Source organism: Amphiprion ocellaris, chromosome 15, assembly GCF_022539595.1.
Source record: "Amphiprion ocellaris isolate individual 3 ecotype Okinawa chromosome 15, ASM2253959v1, whole genome shotgun sequence".
NCBI classification, from domain to species: Eukaryota; Metazoa; Chordata; class Actinopteri; family Pomacentridae; genus Amphiprion; species Amphiprion ocellaris.
The window spans coordinates 6,336,607-6,352,064 of record NC_072780.1 but is presented as its reverse complement, the minus strand read 5'-3'; the positions used below and the strand labels follow the sequence as shown (position 1 = coordinate 6,352,064).

The window sequence follows — 15,458 nt, the reverse complement described above, 5'->3', positions numbered from 1 at the left end:
CTGGCCATGAAGTGGGTGCTTGTTATGTCTAGGTGGATGGTGCATGTCAAAGTAGCACCCAAATGTAAGGAAGCAGGGTTTCTTTGCAGAACACTGCATTGTAACAGGATGATCAATTTAAATTAGGGATCAACCGATGTGGGTTTATATAGGCCTATACTGATGCATATTATTGGTAATCTAGAATGGCCAATTGCTGATGTTTGGAACCATTGTATATTAGATGTAATTTTAATTGATATAATTTAATTTGTAAGTTTAACCTGTCATAACTAGGCTTCTTCATTAATAAGGGTGACTATAACTGAAACAGGAGTGACTAAATCAATCCCTCCATGAATTCACGATGCTGCGATCGCAACAATTAACGCAAATTTAACCAATCTCGATGAATTCTGTGCAACCTTGCAATTTTGTCCAATCATTGCAACTTTTTTGCAAATTTGGACAGCCTCCCATGAGTTCCACCAATCACAGCAGTCCCCAGCGCAAACGTAATGCACGTATGTCACTGAATTCACTTCCTTCTTTATGGTTTGAAGATGAAGACGTCCAATTCTAATGTCTCTCATTGACCAACAAAAATGACTGCCAAAGACTGCGCAAAACAACTCCCTGATGTTCTTCACCAAAGCGGAGGTGAACTGTTTTGCATCTGTGCAATATTGTGGTGGAGTAGAAACGAAAATCATCGATTGACAAACACTTTTCCCCCGTGAAACATAATTGGAGAATGGTTGAAAGAGTGGACCACAGACCAGACAAATCACCATGATGGAAGCTGCTGCATCCAGATCTGTTGCGAGCACTGAAAAAATGATGGCAAGTTAGATTAATTACTTGACGTGACAAGCCGTGAGTGTGTGAAAAAGTGTGTGCCAGGATGTGAAATTAACTTTTTAAGCCACTGACAGATATGCCCAAATATGATTCATTCAATAGTAAATGATCCTTTTGTGCTTAAATCTACCAAACACTTCATGTTAAACCAGTCTCTGGCTGCTGCTAACATCCCACAGTGGTGTGCCAGCTTGTGTAAAAGGGTTGAAGCGTGTTAAAGAATTAGTTTAGGAAAAAACGTTGTCAATTAAAATGTTGGAACATGTTCTAAAAGCTGAAAAAAATGCAACTTTTTAGCAACTGTCACTGTTTCCTGCAATTTCATGGCAATAAATACATTTAAAACATTGCAACTTACTTTGCAGTTCTTTAAAAAAGCTGCTGCGAACTCAGGCATTTTAGACCGCAACAATCTTGAAAAAAGCCTGTTAAATTAGGACACACTCCTCTGTTTATGTGGGATCGGCTGAGACACATCTGCTGTTCTTCTCTATTTTCTTAATCTTTCACTGTTCTATCACTTTTATTGCCCACTAAGGCCCAGATCTTAAAGCATAATTAATTATTGTTTTCCAAACTCAGTTTCACGTGAATCTGCGGTTGCCTTCTTACTTAGCCGCTAGCCAGTGGCATAGCCTTTGCCACTGTGAGAGGAGCTAATTTTCTAGTTTGTGTTTCTTGTTCAGTTTTTGCTTGAGAGGCATTTCTGAGACCACAGAGTGGCAAAAGACAGAGGAGGCTGCATCAGACCTGAAGCAGTGCATTTATTTTATCAATAATCAGCCAATAATATAATCAGAAAAATATCCACGAGTTAAATCATTAGTTGTAATGTTCTGGCCAATCGTTGTATACAACACGACTGAACTAAAGCCCTGAATTTCTGCTCAGTCTGACCAGGAAGAGCCTCATCTGTGTCAAAAAGAAGAAAATCTGATGTCGGTTCACACCCACATCTGTGCTGGGGAAGCAGTAGCATGGAGCTCAGACTGCATCTTGATCTAACTCAGTCTCTCTGTGGCTCTCACCAGAACTTCTAAGCTGCAAAGACAGAACAAAAACAAGGCTCCTGCAGCACAACCACACTACAATATCTTTAGCTTTGGCTCTATCCATTGAGCTACACAGGACTACAGGAAACACAATACAAGTCGATATATATATATATATACTCTAGGAGCAAACAAGTCTTGAACAGTTGAAGCTGTGCTGAGCTGTGTCGGGTCCTGTTGTGTTGTACAGCCAGAGAGAGAGAGAGAGAGAGAGGAGAAGGAGAACAAAAGAGAAATGGTCTTAAGAGAAACTGAGTGTACAAGATGCATCATGCCAGTGGAGCAGAATTCATAAACACACTTGCACAGACACACACACACAGGCACACACTAGTGGAGAATTCCTAATGAGTGAAAACCTCACAGGGGACTCAAAAAGTGGGGAGACGGGGAAAGAGGGAGGAGCTATGGGTGAGAGACAGCAAAAGAGAGAAAAAGTGATGTATCTTTCTGGAGCTTTCACCCCTTATCAAGTATGCATGGTGCTGCGAGTTAGTGTGAGTGTTATAAGTTTGAGGGGTGGATGTGCATCTATACTGAGAAGAGTTAAAAGTGAAAATCTCCTCTCTGCATTCCACTCGCACGCACACACACACACACACACGGCGATGGCAGTGTCGGCTGCACGCGCTCGTGCCCAGGGCAATCTTGCTACCTTGCCAAGAGGGCCTTGGGCCGCCAAGGTTGCCATGGCATTGCTTGCTCACAAACACACACACACACACACACACACACACTTTCACACTCTCTTCCTCCCTCTCTCACGCACACCAAAGCAGGGTGTGACTGGATGTCCTTAAGTGAAGTGGATTAAAGTGTCAAGATGACTGGTAGAGCCTATGTGTGTGCATGCATACACTGGATATTTCCGAGAGTGTGTGTGTGCATATGTGGGGTGAATGCGGATATGGACACTGCACCTTTAGATTCTTCTCTAATTCTACTTTTTTAGTTCTTTTTTTCCCGCAGCGACTGAGGTGTGGTGCAGTCGCGATGATTCCCATCTTCAGTGCTCAAACTCTGCCAAAACACAAAATGCATTTAAGACTTTAGGTGTGTTGTGGCAGAGAGAAAATTGGCTCACGTTAGCAAGGAAAATGTGGGTGGCAATGAGCTCTTATCGCTCTTTGTTTTACCTTTGTGGTTTGGCAGGAGATGCACGGCACCCCCTTAAAAGCTCAACAGTTTTCAAGGCTTTTTGTTTCACAATCATGGTGGTGTCGTAACACTCGATCGCCCTGCCTGAACGCTAGGTGATGCATCCTTGTACGGAAATGCATGTGGTTTGATAGTGTCGCTCCTGAGCAACACATGAGGATATGCTCTATAAATAAAGAATTGTAATGTAAGAAACTTTTGCCAAACAGGTGCATATTGCTCTCTACTAGGACCTTTGTTCATTGTAAGGGTCAATATATAATTGCAGGATTTTTTGTAATATAGTTGACAGGTATCATAGTTGACATTTTTGCTGTTTTCAGGCCTAAAATCAACATGGCCACCTATAACCAAACACCACATGGCATTTTTACACAAAGATTCTTCTAAAATATTATATATCCAAACCTGTTGAAATGCCATAAATCCACATTTGACTCACACACTACTTTATATTAAATAACTCAGAAAGCCTTTGAGTGTTGCCAGTCTTTTCTTCAGGAGGAAATGACATCATGTGGAGCAGGTCATGTGATTTGGAATTAACACACTTCCTTGAGAGGTGTTTTTGTAACGGGGAACTTAGTTGAAAGTTATTTCTCAGACACAGACACAATTTGTCATTTTCCATATCAAATTTGATATATTGCCAAAAAAGAAATATGTGTTATGATTATCTGAACTTAATAAAAAGAACACAATCAAAACAATTTTTGAATCAGCTCATTTTTGTATTGTTTATCTAAATAGAAGGTGGTTGTTATTAAATTGGGACGTTATTTAGTTGACATTTTAGTGATATCCAGTCATTTTTTATTAATAGGTGATTGTTTCCATAATAAATAATTATGGAATTTGTAAACACATGATCATAATGAACATATAAAACATTAGTTTTTTAAATTTTTTGATAAAAATGTATGCAAGATATATCCAATGGATTTCAAAAGTCCCTCAGTTATATACTGGCCCATAAAAACTGGATACACTTATGAATAAAAAAGTCATTTGTAGTCATTTGTCTATCTCCTCTCAGTCATTTACTGGAAGTGGTTTTATTTACTATAATTTTCTCCAGCTTCTTTTTCTCTTATTTGTCAAATGACATCAGTCACCAATACTGAAGCAAGAGGCCTGATTGTGTTAAACAAAAAAAAAACCAAAAAAAAACACACGCTCAGATTAAAAGAAGACATGAGGAAAGTAGAGGAAGGCAAAGAGAGCCAGGAGGCTGAGGAAAGGGGAAGGCAGGCAGGGTTTTCAAATTAACTATTGGTCAGGGGTCAGATGGACATTTAATCTAACCAATCAGCTTCCTAATTACACAAGCGCTGCCAGATTGGTGTACCCTATGCATTTCTGTGTGTGTAGCTGGCCAGTGTTGCGTGTAGAGGTCTTGTTGTAACAAAATGAACATCTGGCCTCAATATTGGTTCCATGTGTGAACACGCACGCGAACGCACACACGCAGACACACACACGCAGGCACGTACACACACTTCACGGCAGTGTGGTGTGGTGAACTGCTCCCGCCTTACACAGTAACACACATGCAGGAAGAGAGAAAGAAACACAAGAGCTAAGGGGCTGGATGTGCAAGTCATGGCAGCGAAACTCTGAGAAATATAAAACGAACACACACACACTCACTCCCAGTAGTGTATGTGTGTGTGTGTGTGCGTGTAAGATGATTGTAACAGTAATTGATGTAAACGTCTAAATTACAGCTAGAAGCTAAAATAACCACTGTGTTTTACCGTTGCCATGTCAACATGATGAAAAACACCTGGTTGGTTCGCTGGTAGGGAGGCTGGAACATATGTGTCATGGGCGCCCAGCTGAACCAATGAAAAACTCTGTGTGCATAAGCGACATGTGTCTGAACGAATGAAATCCTCACTGTAATGAGCAGATATCCGAGTGGACGGCATGTTAGGCCCAAGTCAAACTCATTATATCACATTACATGATATTATGAGATATAAATGGCTGCAGCGTCGGGGAAAAAAAGTCAGTTGGTTCTGTTTGTTCTGGGCGTCGTTTCTGATTAAGATTCTTGTGCAATCATGCTTGATCTATTCAAAAACTGCCCTGAATACTTATAATTTTCCTTCTTGTGTGCCAGATAGGTGTGGTTTCAGTCATAAATAGGACAATTCACCGAGTGCCAGTAAAGGTTAGACAATCACAGGAAGGTCTATTTTTTTTAATACCCCAGTGATTCCAGAAGCTGCCTCCGCTTCACAGGAAAGTCTGCTACCCAACAGCGGCCCTGGGGCAAGTAAGAATCCAATATCTTGCTCAAGGACACTCCAGCAGGAGGAAACATGTCAAGCAAATGGGATTGAGAATGAACCTTCTAGTTGAGGGCCATCTGACTAATCGCTTCACTATTCAGCTGCCAAAAAGTCACACTAAGAAAAACTGACAAATCCTGGGATTTTAAAGACAATTTAGCATACTTTTCTGTGACTGATGACCAACTTTACACTTTCAGAAGTGGTGTGATGTGGCGAAAAAAGAAGCAGACTGAGAAGGAACATTTGTTTTTTCTAACCCGAGTCAGAATTAGTCAACCGATTCAAAGCACACTTGAATAGAGGATCATCATCCCAACGCGAGCCAAGATATAGTCAAGAAAATTTCTGCTTTGCCACCGAATGCCAAGCTGTCACCATCCTGCTACAACACATGCTGTCAGCTGTAATGTGTGTGTGTGTGTGTGTGTGTGTGTGTGAGCGTGGCGTGTGGAAAACCCAAAAACGGGTCGAAAATGTGGTTAAAATGGAGTAATTTATTTTTCAAGCCAAATGTAATATTCCTAGCGGACAATGAGACTGCTGTGGACTGTCACACAGCGTAAAGCCACACATGGGTCACACACACACACACTATCATCCGAGCAGATACACACCTAACTCACACACACGGACACGCACACACAAGTTTATCCTCCAGTATTTCCACAGACGGACACACAAGCGCACACAGGTCAAAATTATAGCAAACAGGTTGTCTGATTATGTTTCTGTTACACTAAACACAGCCTGGATTTTATACACTCGGCACATTACCACACACAAACACACACAGACAGCCACACAGACAGACACACAGACACTTTCATTTTTTTTCCTTCTTTCCAGCATGGCTGTGTTTATTTGAGTCTGTGTCCTGATGGGAAATGTGACTGCTACACAAACAAGCTGAACAGCCCAGAACAGACAACTCGGCCCGAGTGTCTGTGTGTGTGTGTGTGTGTGTGTGTGTGTGTGTGTGTGCATAAGTGAGAGAGACCGGGTGAATATCAGTGTGGCTTCCTTTTTCCGACACACACACACACACACACACACACACACACACACACACACACACACACACACACACACACACACACACACACACACACACACACACGCACACGCACACACACACGCACGCACAAACTGCAAGTCGAGAGAATAAAGGTGGCTCTTTTCCACACTTTTTTCCATAAGGGATGGTATATAGGATGCTAAAAGTCTTCAGCAGAGGAAATGTGCCATCAAGCTCAGACTGCTCTCAACTCTATACAGCTGTATTGATATTTAATGGCTGGCGGGCCAGTCGATCGTTCGCTGCAGCAAACGTTGAAGCAGTCGGTGTCATGTGCAGTTAACTGGCAGAGCCGTGGTTGCCTGTCACATTAGGGAAAACTTAATGTCAGCAAATACAGGAATAGGATACAAAAAAAAGGTCCAAAGCATTCCCACTGAAATCAGATACATCACATAAATAAGCAATTTTTGATTTGTGCCCCTAAAATTTCTGTCGCTTATTGTCAGAGCTTGTTGAATACCTCAATCATATGCTGGGCGACAGGGATCAATGACTAACTTAGCTGCCAACAGATTAAATAGTTGAATATTTGGTGATGTGTTTTCCTTCAATTAGGACGCTCTGACATGAAGACATAACTGCTTCCTGGAGCTAAATCAGATCCTTAAAATGCAGGACAAACAGGCTGAGAAACAGTTTTTACCCATGGTCCATCAGACTTCTAAACTCAAAGCAATAATGCACAGTGTCACTTTTAATAATGGTGCTTACGTGCAATCTCCTGTCCATATTTATTCAGTTTTATTGGTTTATATTTGATCTCATTACCTCCGCACTGTACTGTATATAGCTTGCCTCTTTTGCATATGTTGGAATTCTTAAAATAGTTTTGTTTATATGTACATTCGATTTTCTTACTTATTGTTGTTAATTTAGCTTGCTTCAATGCACCGTCCAGTGGCAGCTTCTTATATACTCGTCGTGCCCCCATGCATGATGACAATAAAGCTATTCTATTCTAAGTGTATCACTTTCCGATGTAAGTTGATGCTTGGTGTGATTATATATAAGCATGGACCATATGTTTAGGTGCAAAACTTGCAGTGTCAGTGTGTTCCTTCAGTGCTAAGCATCGGGGATGATGTGTTTTAAAGTTGGATGGCTCACGAGCAACATTTAAGAATCGCAATCCCACCAAGCCTTCAGGCAATAACAAGCAGCCAGCGAGCACCCCTTCTTGCTAAGTTACCACAAAAACTATAAGATCACCGATCACCTGTCAGAAAAACCAAGCACTGTCCACTGTGGTGTCCTGGCCATTGGACCATAAAAACATCCATGAAGGTTTTACCAACCCTGTCTGTCTCGGTACAGCCTGATCTGTGTGTCTGTCAGGCAGGGCTCCCCGGCCAGTCCCACTGGGTTGAAACACATTTTCAACATAATATAATAAAGCTGGACATCAGGAATGGCAGTGTCCTAACAGCAGTTCATACAAATCACCAAAGAAACAGCATCTCTAGTGTCTTAGATTTGAAATCCCTCAAACAACCTCAAGCTTAAGTTAAAGGTTGATCTAATAGTTGAGCAATTCATAATCCGCATAGACAATTATTTGTTTCATTATCAAAATAGTTGCACCAGTAGTGTTATATAGATGCAGATCACTGAGCTCCATGTCATATATTTACCAAGACTTCTTCAGTTGTTTCCTTTCACGGCCTAACAAATTGTTTTATCGTTATATTTACTTGTCCTACAGAAGAGAGTAAAACATTACTATATATTAAAGGCAATTTGAAGCTGTTGCTTTTAAAAGGAATTTGTAGACAGACTATAAAGCACAATAGCAAAAAAGGGCTATAAAATAGATAAAATAAAATAGCAGCAGATAAAATAAAGGAACATAATTTCTAAGCTAAATCACTAAACTTTTCCCCCCTTTTGTCTTTCAAGAAGCATTAAGCACACAAACACACAATTTCCCTCTCTCTCTCTCTCTCTCTCTCACACACACACACACACACTCTGGCTTGAACATAAGCTCTATAATTTCCTGTAGCGGATATAAAGTGATGTTAAATTATCAGCACAGAAAATAAGTTAAATTCATGCTTTAATTTCCTTACAAAACACACACACACACACACACACACACACACACACACACACACACACACGCTAACGTGCACCCAGAATGCAAATGCAGACACATCGCACATAATTAAGTACACAAGCAGTGGAAAGCACACACAGTCGCACAGATACACATGTACACTGGCACGCATGAATTTACACAAGAAGAACGAAGGGAAATAGAACGCAAAGTAATGAGAACTTTATGGAAATACAGCTGTGTGTGTGTTGTCCCTCTGTGTGTATGTGTGTGTTGTGTGTGTGTGTGTGTGTGTGTGTGTGTGTGTGTGTGTGTGTGTGTGTGTGTGTGTGTGTGTGTGTGTGTGTGTGTGTGTGTGTGTGTGTGTCCTTTAAACATAATTAGCTCCGTCGGGCAGAAATGTAAACGAGAGAAACTTTAATGAAACTCTTCTCTGATCTGCTGAAAGCACACATTCCCGTTTATCTCCCTCAGTTCGTCTCTATTTTCTACGTCTGTCTCTCGACTCACATGGAATTGAATGTCACGCATGGGACTTTTAAAACCCCAGAGGTCCGTGTTTCAGTGCCGCATTATGACCACATAAGATGAACACAATTACATTGTGTTTGTAAGGTCAAATCCACAATTCCTTCCCCTCCCCGCCCGCGTCCATTTATCTCCTCGGCTGTCCATGAGGTGGAATTCCCTTTGAAAAACACAATCTGGGATTTATTAGAAGATCTACATTCTGGGTAGATTCACATATGTTTGGTATATCTACATGCCTTCACATATGTTTGGCTCAGAGGCGGACCTTCCTCGGCCCTGCTTAACTCGAAAAACCACCATTACTCAAAGTCTGTCTCATTCCATTTAGAAACTAAAATGTCAACCGAAGCTTTTACTTTAATTTCATCGCTAAACCTCTTACGCTTTCTATCCTTGTCTCATACAGTCAGTCAAACAGCCAGAAAATAAAATTTCAGACTGAGAAAATGTCTTCAATGTAATAAATCACTATGAAAACAAAGCCAATAGCAGGGCAATGTCTCAACGAGGCAACACTGTGCAGCAATTATAGATCAGGCCTTTCAAACGAAACTATTCTCTCCCCTACGAAGCAGAAAGCCTCACATTCCAGAATACTAAGAACTCAGACTCTGTGTGCGAATATGTGTGTGTGTGTGTGTGTGCGTCGGCCTGATGGCTTTTGAGTGTGTGTGAGGTGTGTATCGATCCGTGTGTATCGGGTGAGTTGCCCTTTGAGGGAAAGAAGGGAAATGAAAGAAAAAGAAAAGGGGAGAGACAGATCAATGCAGCGGAGAATGGAAAGAGGGTGAGGGAAACTTGAACACACACACGAGTACAGAACCACACACACAAACACACACACACACAAACCGGGAGATGAAATATAACTTTGGCCATTTGTTTCTGCTTTTGTCTCTTTTCAATCCTCCACTTCTTCCGTGCATCCTTCCCTCACAGAGTTGGACAGATTCACCAAATCAGACTCGGCCCTGTTGCGTCAAACTCTGCATTTAAACTGAACTAAACGTTTGTGCGTGTATGTGTCATAATTTATATATATGTGTGTGTGTATTGTGTGCATTCTGAGCTGTTTCAGATGATCCTTTGCATTAGCGCCCCTCCCTAACCCTGCCCCGTGATGAGTCAACTCCAGCGTGTGTGTGTGTGTGTGTGTGTGGGTATATTTGTGTTTGTGTGACAGTGCATGCCATGGAAACTGAGAACAAATATTGCGTTGTGAGAGCAGGGAGAAAGATAGCCACAGAGGCCATATCTTATGAAGGCATTTGAATAACAAGCGATGTTCGCCTTCTCCTCTAATAAATTGTCTATTCTCATCCTCTCTTGCTCTTTTATCTTTCCACCTTCACAGATTCACTTTTCTTTACCTCTTACTGCATGTATAAACTCCTTAAGGCTCTAATATATGATTCAGACAGATGCAGATGCTACGTTTGGATGTAGTTTGTACTACATTAAGTGTGGCATATGCTTTACAAATGCAGCTGCCATATACAGTTCACATTGAGACTAGAAGACTTACTTTGGACTCAGTTTTTTTTAGTGTAATATAAAGTTCTGCATCTTGACGAAAGCAGCACAAACATGGCTAGAAGTAGAGAAAATTGAAAAATCTCTTTTCTGCGGTATAACAAAGTTACAATTTCATAAATAACTAGGAAAGCACTCAGAGAGCGCAGTACTCCGCCAAGGCTGCTCAGTTGTTGTATCATTTCCGATGGATGAAATCTTTTAAAAATGTGTGGATCCAGACTATAAGCCGCATCACTGCCAATATCTAATCAGTTGGTCCTTGTGTCATTTCTGACCTTCGCCGAAATTTTTATCTACATCTGTTAAACCGTTTTTGAGTAATGTTGCTAACAGACAGACAAACCAACGGCGAGTGTCATATAACTTCGTCGAGATGGATGATATTTTTCCAAGTGCACACAGGTACACTGCCTACAGTTCAACCAGGTTCAATCTTATGACTGTTGTGCAGTCGAGTCACTAATGACTTCTCGCTGGAGCCAAATATTACATTTTTAACAAATCAAGTTACTGCAGATTATTTTCTTTTGATTTTTGTTATTTTCCATGATTCTTCTTGTTTTTGCAGTTTCTTGATATGATTAATGGCAGAATTTTGATGATTTCTTAATAAAGTAACACACTTTTAAAACCCTGCCAGTGGGTTGTTGTTGAGTTCAAAGGTTAAAGCCACACAGATTTATTAAACTGTATATAAAACGGATTTCAATTTGATTAAATGATGATGGTATAAAAAATGTATGGGTCTATAACTTCAGAAAATAGCCAGAAAAACTAATACGATATGTACATTTCACACTGTCTGACTTTGTTTTCAAACTTTGACTCAACATGACATGAGTGGTTGAACAGCTTGGAAAATCTGCTTATTTGTACTAGCTTAGCTTAAAGACTAAAAGCGAAGGGAAACTGTACCGAAAGTGGAAAAACACGAACCTCCTCTACATCTTTATTTAACACAGGTACATCATTCATTGGATCTGTATGGAAAACAAAATTTAGGGAAGCTTTTATGTTTTTTGACTTTCCTCAAAAGGGAAAACTTAAGGGTTAACTTCTTTTTCTTGCACACTTATCTTCATTGACTCACCCTATCTTCCCCTCTTTATCTCAATTTTCCTTTCTGTCTCTCTCACGCATGCCGTCTCTCTCTTTCAGTCTCGGTCTCCCACTCTCTCACAGAGACAAACTGCCCCACCCACGATAATGAGTAAACCTCTTGCTGCCCCACCCTGCCCGGCCTCTGGCTGCCAAGTTACTGCCAACACCTCACACACACACTTTTCACAAACACACACACACACACACACAAGCAAATGCACACACATGCAATCGGCCAAACCACAACTTGTACAAAGAAGCCATAGACTCAACTCACAAACTGATTTTCACAAGCACACACACACTCGCACACCAGGAACACCACTCTCGCAGTCAATACCACCACTTACATAGACCCATGTCAATGCCCTGACACCACACACACACACACACACACACACACACACACACACACACACACACACACACACACACACACACACACACACACACACACACACACACTTAAGTCTATTCTGATCTAATGTGATCATAGCCAATGAGCTCTGCGGCACTGGCAAACCACAATCTGTTCCTGCCAGTCCATGACATCACTGTCAAGTGAAAAGCATTGTGGTCCACAAAGTAGGGTGAGGGAAGTGACTGACAGGTAGTAACCATGGGAACTGTCAATTTGCCTCCCCATTGCCATGGCAACTGGCAAGTTTTCTCAGTGTTGTGAGTTAAAATTTAATTTTAAGAAGAAAAAAATAGATGAATGCAGCTTATGGGAAAGGAAATTATGTCATGGAATCCCACGCACAGGAACGAAAGCTTACACAAATATGAACACATGCAAGCATGTGGGGACATTCGTACGCACTTTGTTAGCCAACATAAACCTGCATAAGCCCCTTAAAATGTGATGGAAGAAGAACAGATTTCATTGTAGCGGCTGGGCGCATGAGATCCGAGCCTCGCATCTGATTCAAAGGAAAGATGAATTTGAAGATGAAAGCGTATTAATTGAAGCACTCTGACAATATTCTCAGCAGGTAGCATGTGGCTATAGAGACGAGCTACAAAGGCCTTCATTCAGACAGTCAGAGCTAACAGCTGAAGTCAGGGTGTAAATGAGACAAAGAAGAAAGATTAAGCTACATGGGAGAATGACATGAATATGAAATGAAGGGAGGAAGGGGTGTATGCACAGGTTGGTGCCTCTTACCCTAAGCAGGGACTGGGACTCCTCCTTCGTGGCTCCTCCTTTCCCTTCCTGTCCTCCTCCACCTCCACTCCCTCCTCCTCCACCACCTCCTCCTCCACCTGTGTACTGCTGGGGAGGCATCTGGCTCTGCTTCTCCCCTCCACCTCCAGCTGCGGCGGCCCCTCCTGGTCTCCCTCCCCCGTACAGCTTGGCATCTCCCAAAAACGACTTGGTATCTCCCAAAAACGACTTGGCGTCTCCCAGGTAAACCATGCTAGGTGAAGCCACGCCCCTTTTCTGCTGCGAGGCCTCGTGATTGGCTGAAACAAAAGACAGCGAGAGGGGGGAAGGGAAAAGAGAGGGGCTCCCACTTCCTGCTCCTCTTTCCGCTCCTCTCTCGGGTCCCATTCGCTCCTTGGGCACCCAGAGCAAACCGTGGGCCTGCTCGCCTCCTCTTTCTCCCAGTCCTCTTGTCTCACCGAGCACCCAACCCTTCTCACGCTCTCTTTCTTTCTCCTCGCCTCCCTCGCTTTTGACCACCCCGCCTGCCTCTTCTCTGCCGCCTTCTGCCAACCGTCCCTCAGGCGGCGCGAGGGAGTAGAGGAGGCGGATGTCCCCCTTGCTCTCCTCTTTAATGGCCAAGGTGGAGGGAGCCGAGCAGCCATTGGCCGAGAGCGTCAGCGAAGGTGTCAGCGAGGTGGGCAAGGAGGTCGTCGTGAAGGAGCCTAACGAGGGAGAGGAGTCGTGACAGTGGGCAGAGTTAAAATGGTCGAGGAGGGCTGACGAATCGGGAGCGGTAAAGTCGCAGCGTCGGCAACGGCAACATGCGTGGACACGCCTGCAAAGAGGGGAAAAAAAACTGTTTATGAATTAACCATAAAAATAAAACATAGCATTAAAATTTATTACAAACTGTGCAAATGAACTTAATCGTAGTGTGAAACATAAACATAAATAGTGGAATCTTGGGTTGGTTGAATCCTGGCTGGATAGTAATGCTGCAAATCATGTTGGAGACCTGATTTCTTGAAAAATGGGTCTTGTCATTAATGGTTATTTTTTGCTGATGTCAGAACAACAACACTAATGAGACTTAATGTAAGACTCCAGTTTCCCTGAAAGACTGGACACAGTTCATTTATATGTCTGTCGACTGAAAATGTAAAAAGCACTCATTCCCATGGCTTGATATGTATTAAAAAAGTTTTTCATTTCTCACAGTCTAAAAAAAAAATAAAAAAATCCACCCCCTGAACTGGCTGAATGTAAAGTGCATTAAACTCCCTGATTCCCTCCAACCACTCAGGTAGAGTTTCACGGCACCCGCAGCCAAAAAGTGACTCAGTGTTCCACTAAATCACAATGAATTACTTAAAAATGGTGAGGAACATAAATGAATCTGAATGACAAGTACTGAATCACTCATCAACAAACCACCTTCATTTCCTGTTGGCGAGGTCCCGAATGACCGGCTATATATCCACTACACAACATCAGGGATTTTTTTCTTTTTCCTGGCTCAGAAAACAGTTTTGGTTCTTCTTGTGCGGGCCAAGCAAAATCAATCAACCATCCATAACAAGAAGTTGGGCTGTTGTTTACAGTGGCCCTCGGTGGGCCCGATATCTGCAGCGCATTTACATTTACATTAAGTATATAGGAAAAATATCAAACAGCAGCTGTCAGACACAGACATCAATGAATCTAAGAATGAGTGTTTCAAAGAATAATCAAAGTGTATATTTATTCTGCACTGGGATTATTTAATTATTTGGCTGATGTGTTTATTGATCATGCTGGGAAGGCGATTCTAAAAGGTTTTGGAATGTTTTTTCATGTTTGTTACCATGCTAATCACTCCAGTTTATGTGCAACTTTAAATGACAACTTGTTTTCCTCAAATGTCATTCACCAGCTGCTATGTTCGCTTGGGACTTTTTCCTCACCAGCGACTTTTTCTTGCTGCCACACTGCAGTGGGAGCAGAATATAAACACGCAAAAAATATATATAATTGAAAACCGCGAGAGAAAAAAAAAGGTATCAAAGTGTCATTTTTCTGTTCTTGCAGCTCTCATCCTCTGGTTAGCGCTTTCAACCCTCCCATAACAATTCACCATGCGGGAAAAACAAAAACAAAACATTAAGGCGTACATATAAAAACAACAAGAACGCCCACGCAAACATTAAGAATACACCCAGAAATATAAGCTCTAAGAATATAGCTTCCTTTTGTGTCAGTGGGATGTCTGATGCCTGATTGACAGCGTCTGAAATGCTAATTTAATGCAGATATGTGCATTTTTTCTGTCATGCATTTTTTTCCTCTCTCCTTTTCTGAACAGCTGAAGAAAATAAAAAGACCTGGTCAATCGCTTATTCAGTGAACAGCGGCGCCGGCAGATCAGAAAGGTCTGAATATTAGTAGGAATTTGCGAAAATGTGCGAGTGCAAAAGTCTAACTCGTCCCTAGTGCACCTAAATGCCTCCAGATGCTGAACAAAGACACAGTGGCCTTTGTTTGTCGTCACACTACACATGGACTGATGCACTTATCGCCTCATTCACTCACTTACTCTGTCACACTTTCTGTCTCACACACGCTAATGACAGATGAAGTTTAAATCATACATTCTGCACATGCACTGATCCAGCCCGCC

General features: G+C 41.9%; 1 protein-coding gene across 3 annotated transcripts in view; it reads right to left on the bottom strand.

Annotated features, from left to right (window-relative positions):
* Nucleotides 1-15,458, bottom strand: part of trps1 (trichorhinophalangeal syndrome I) — a 139,367-nt gene that overhangs the window by 54,246 nt on the left and 69,663 nt on the right. For all 3 annotated transcript variants that reach the window (XM_023275374.3, XM_023275375.3, XM_035950557.2), the window contains exon 9: nucleotides 12,821-13,637. In XM_023275374.3, the coding sequence (XP_023131142.1) occupies nucleotides 12,821-13,637 (817 nt within the window). The remainder of the gene's footprint in view (nucleotides 1-12,820; nucleotides 13,638-15,458) is intronic.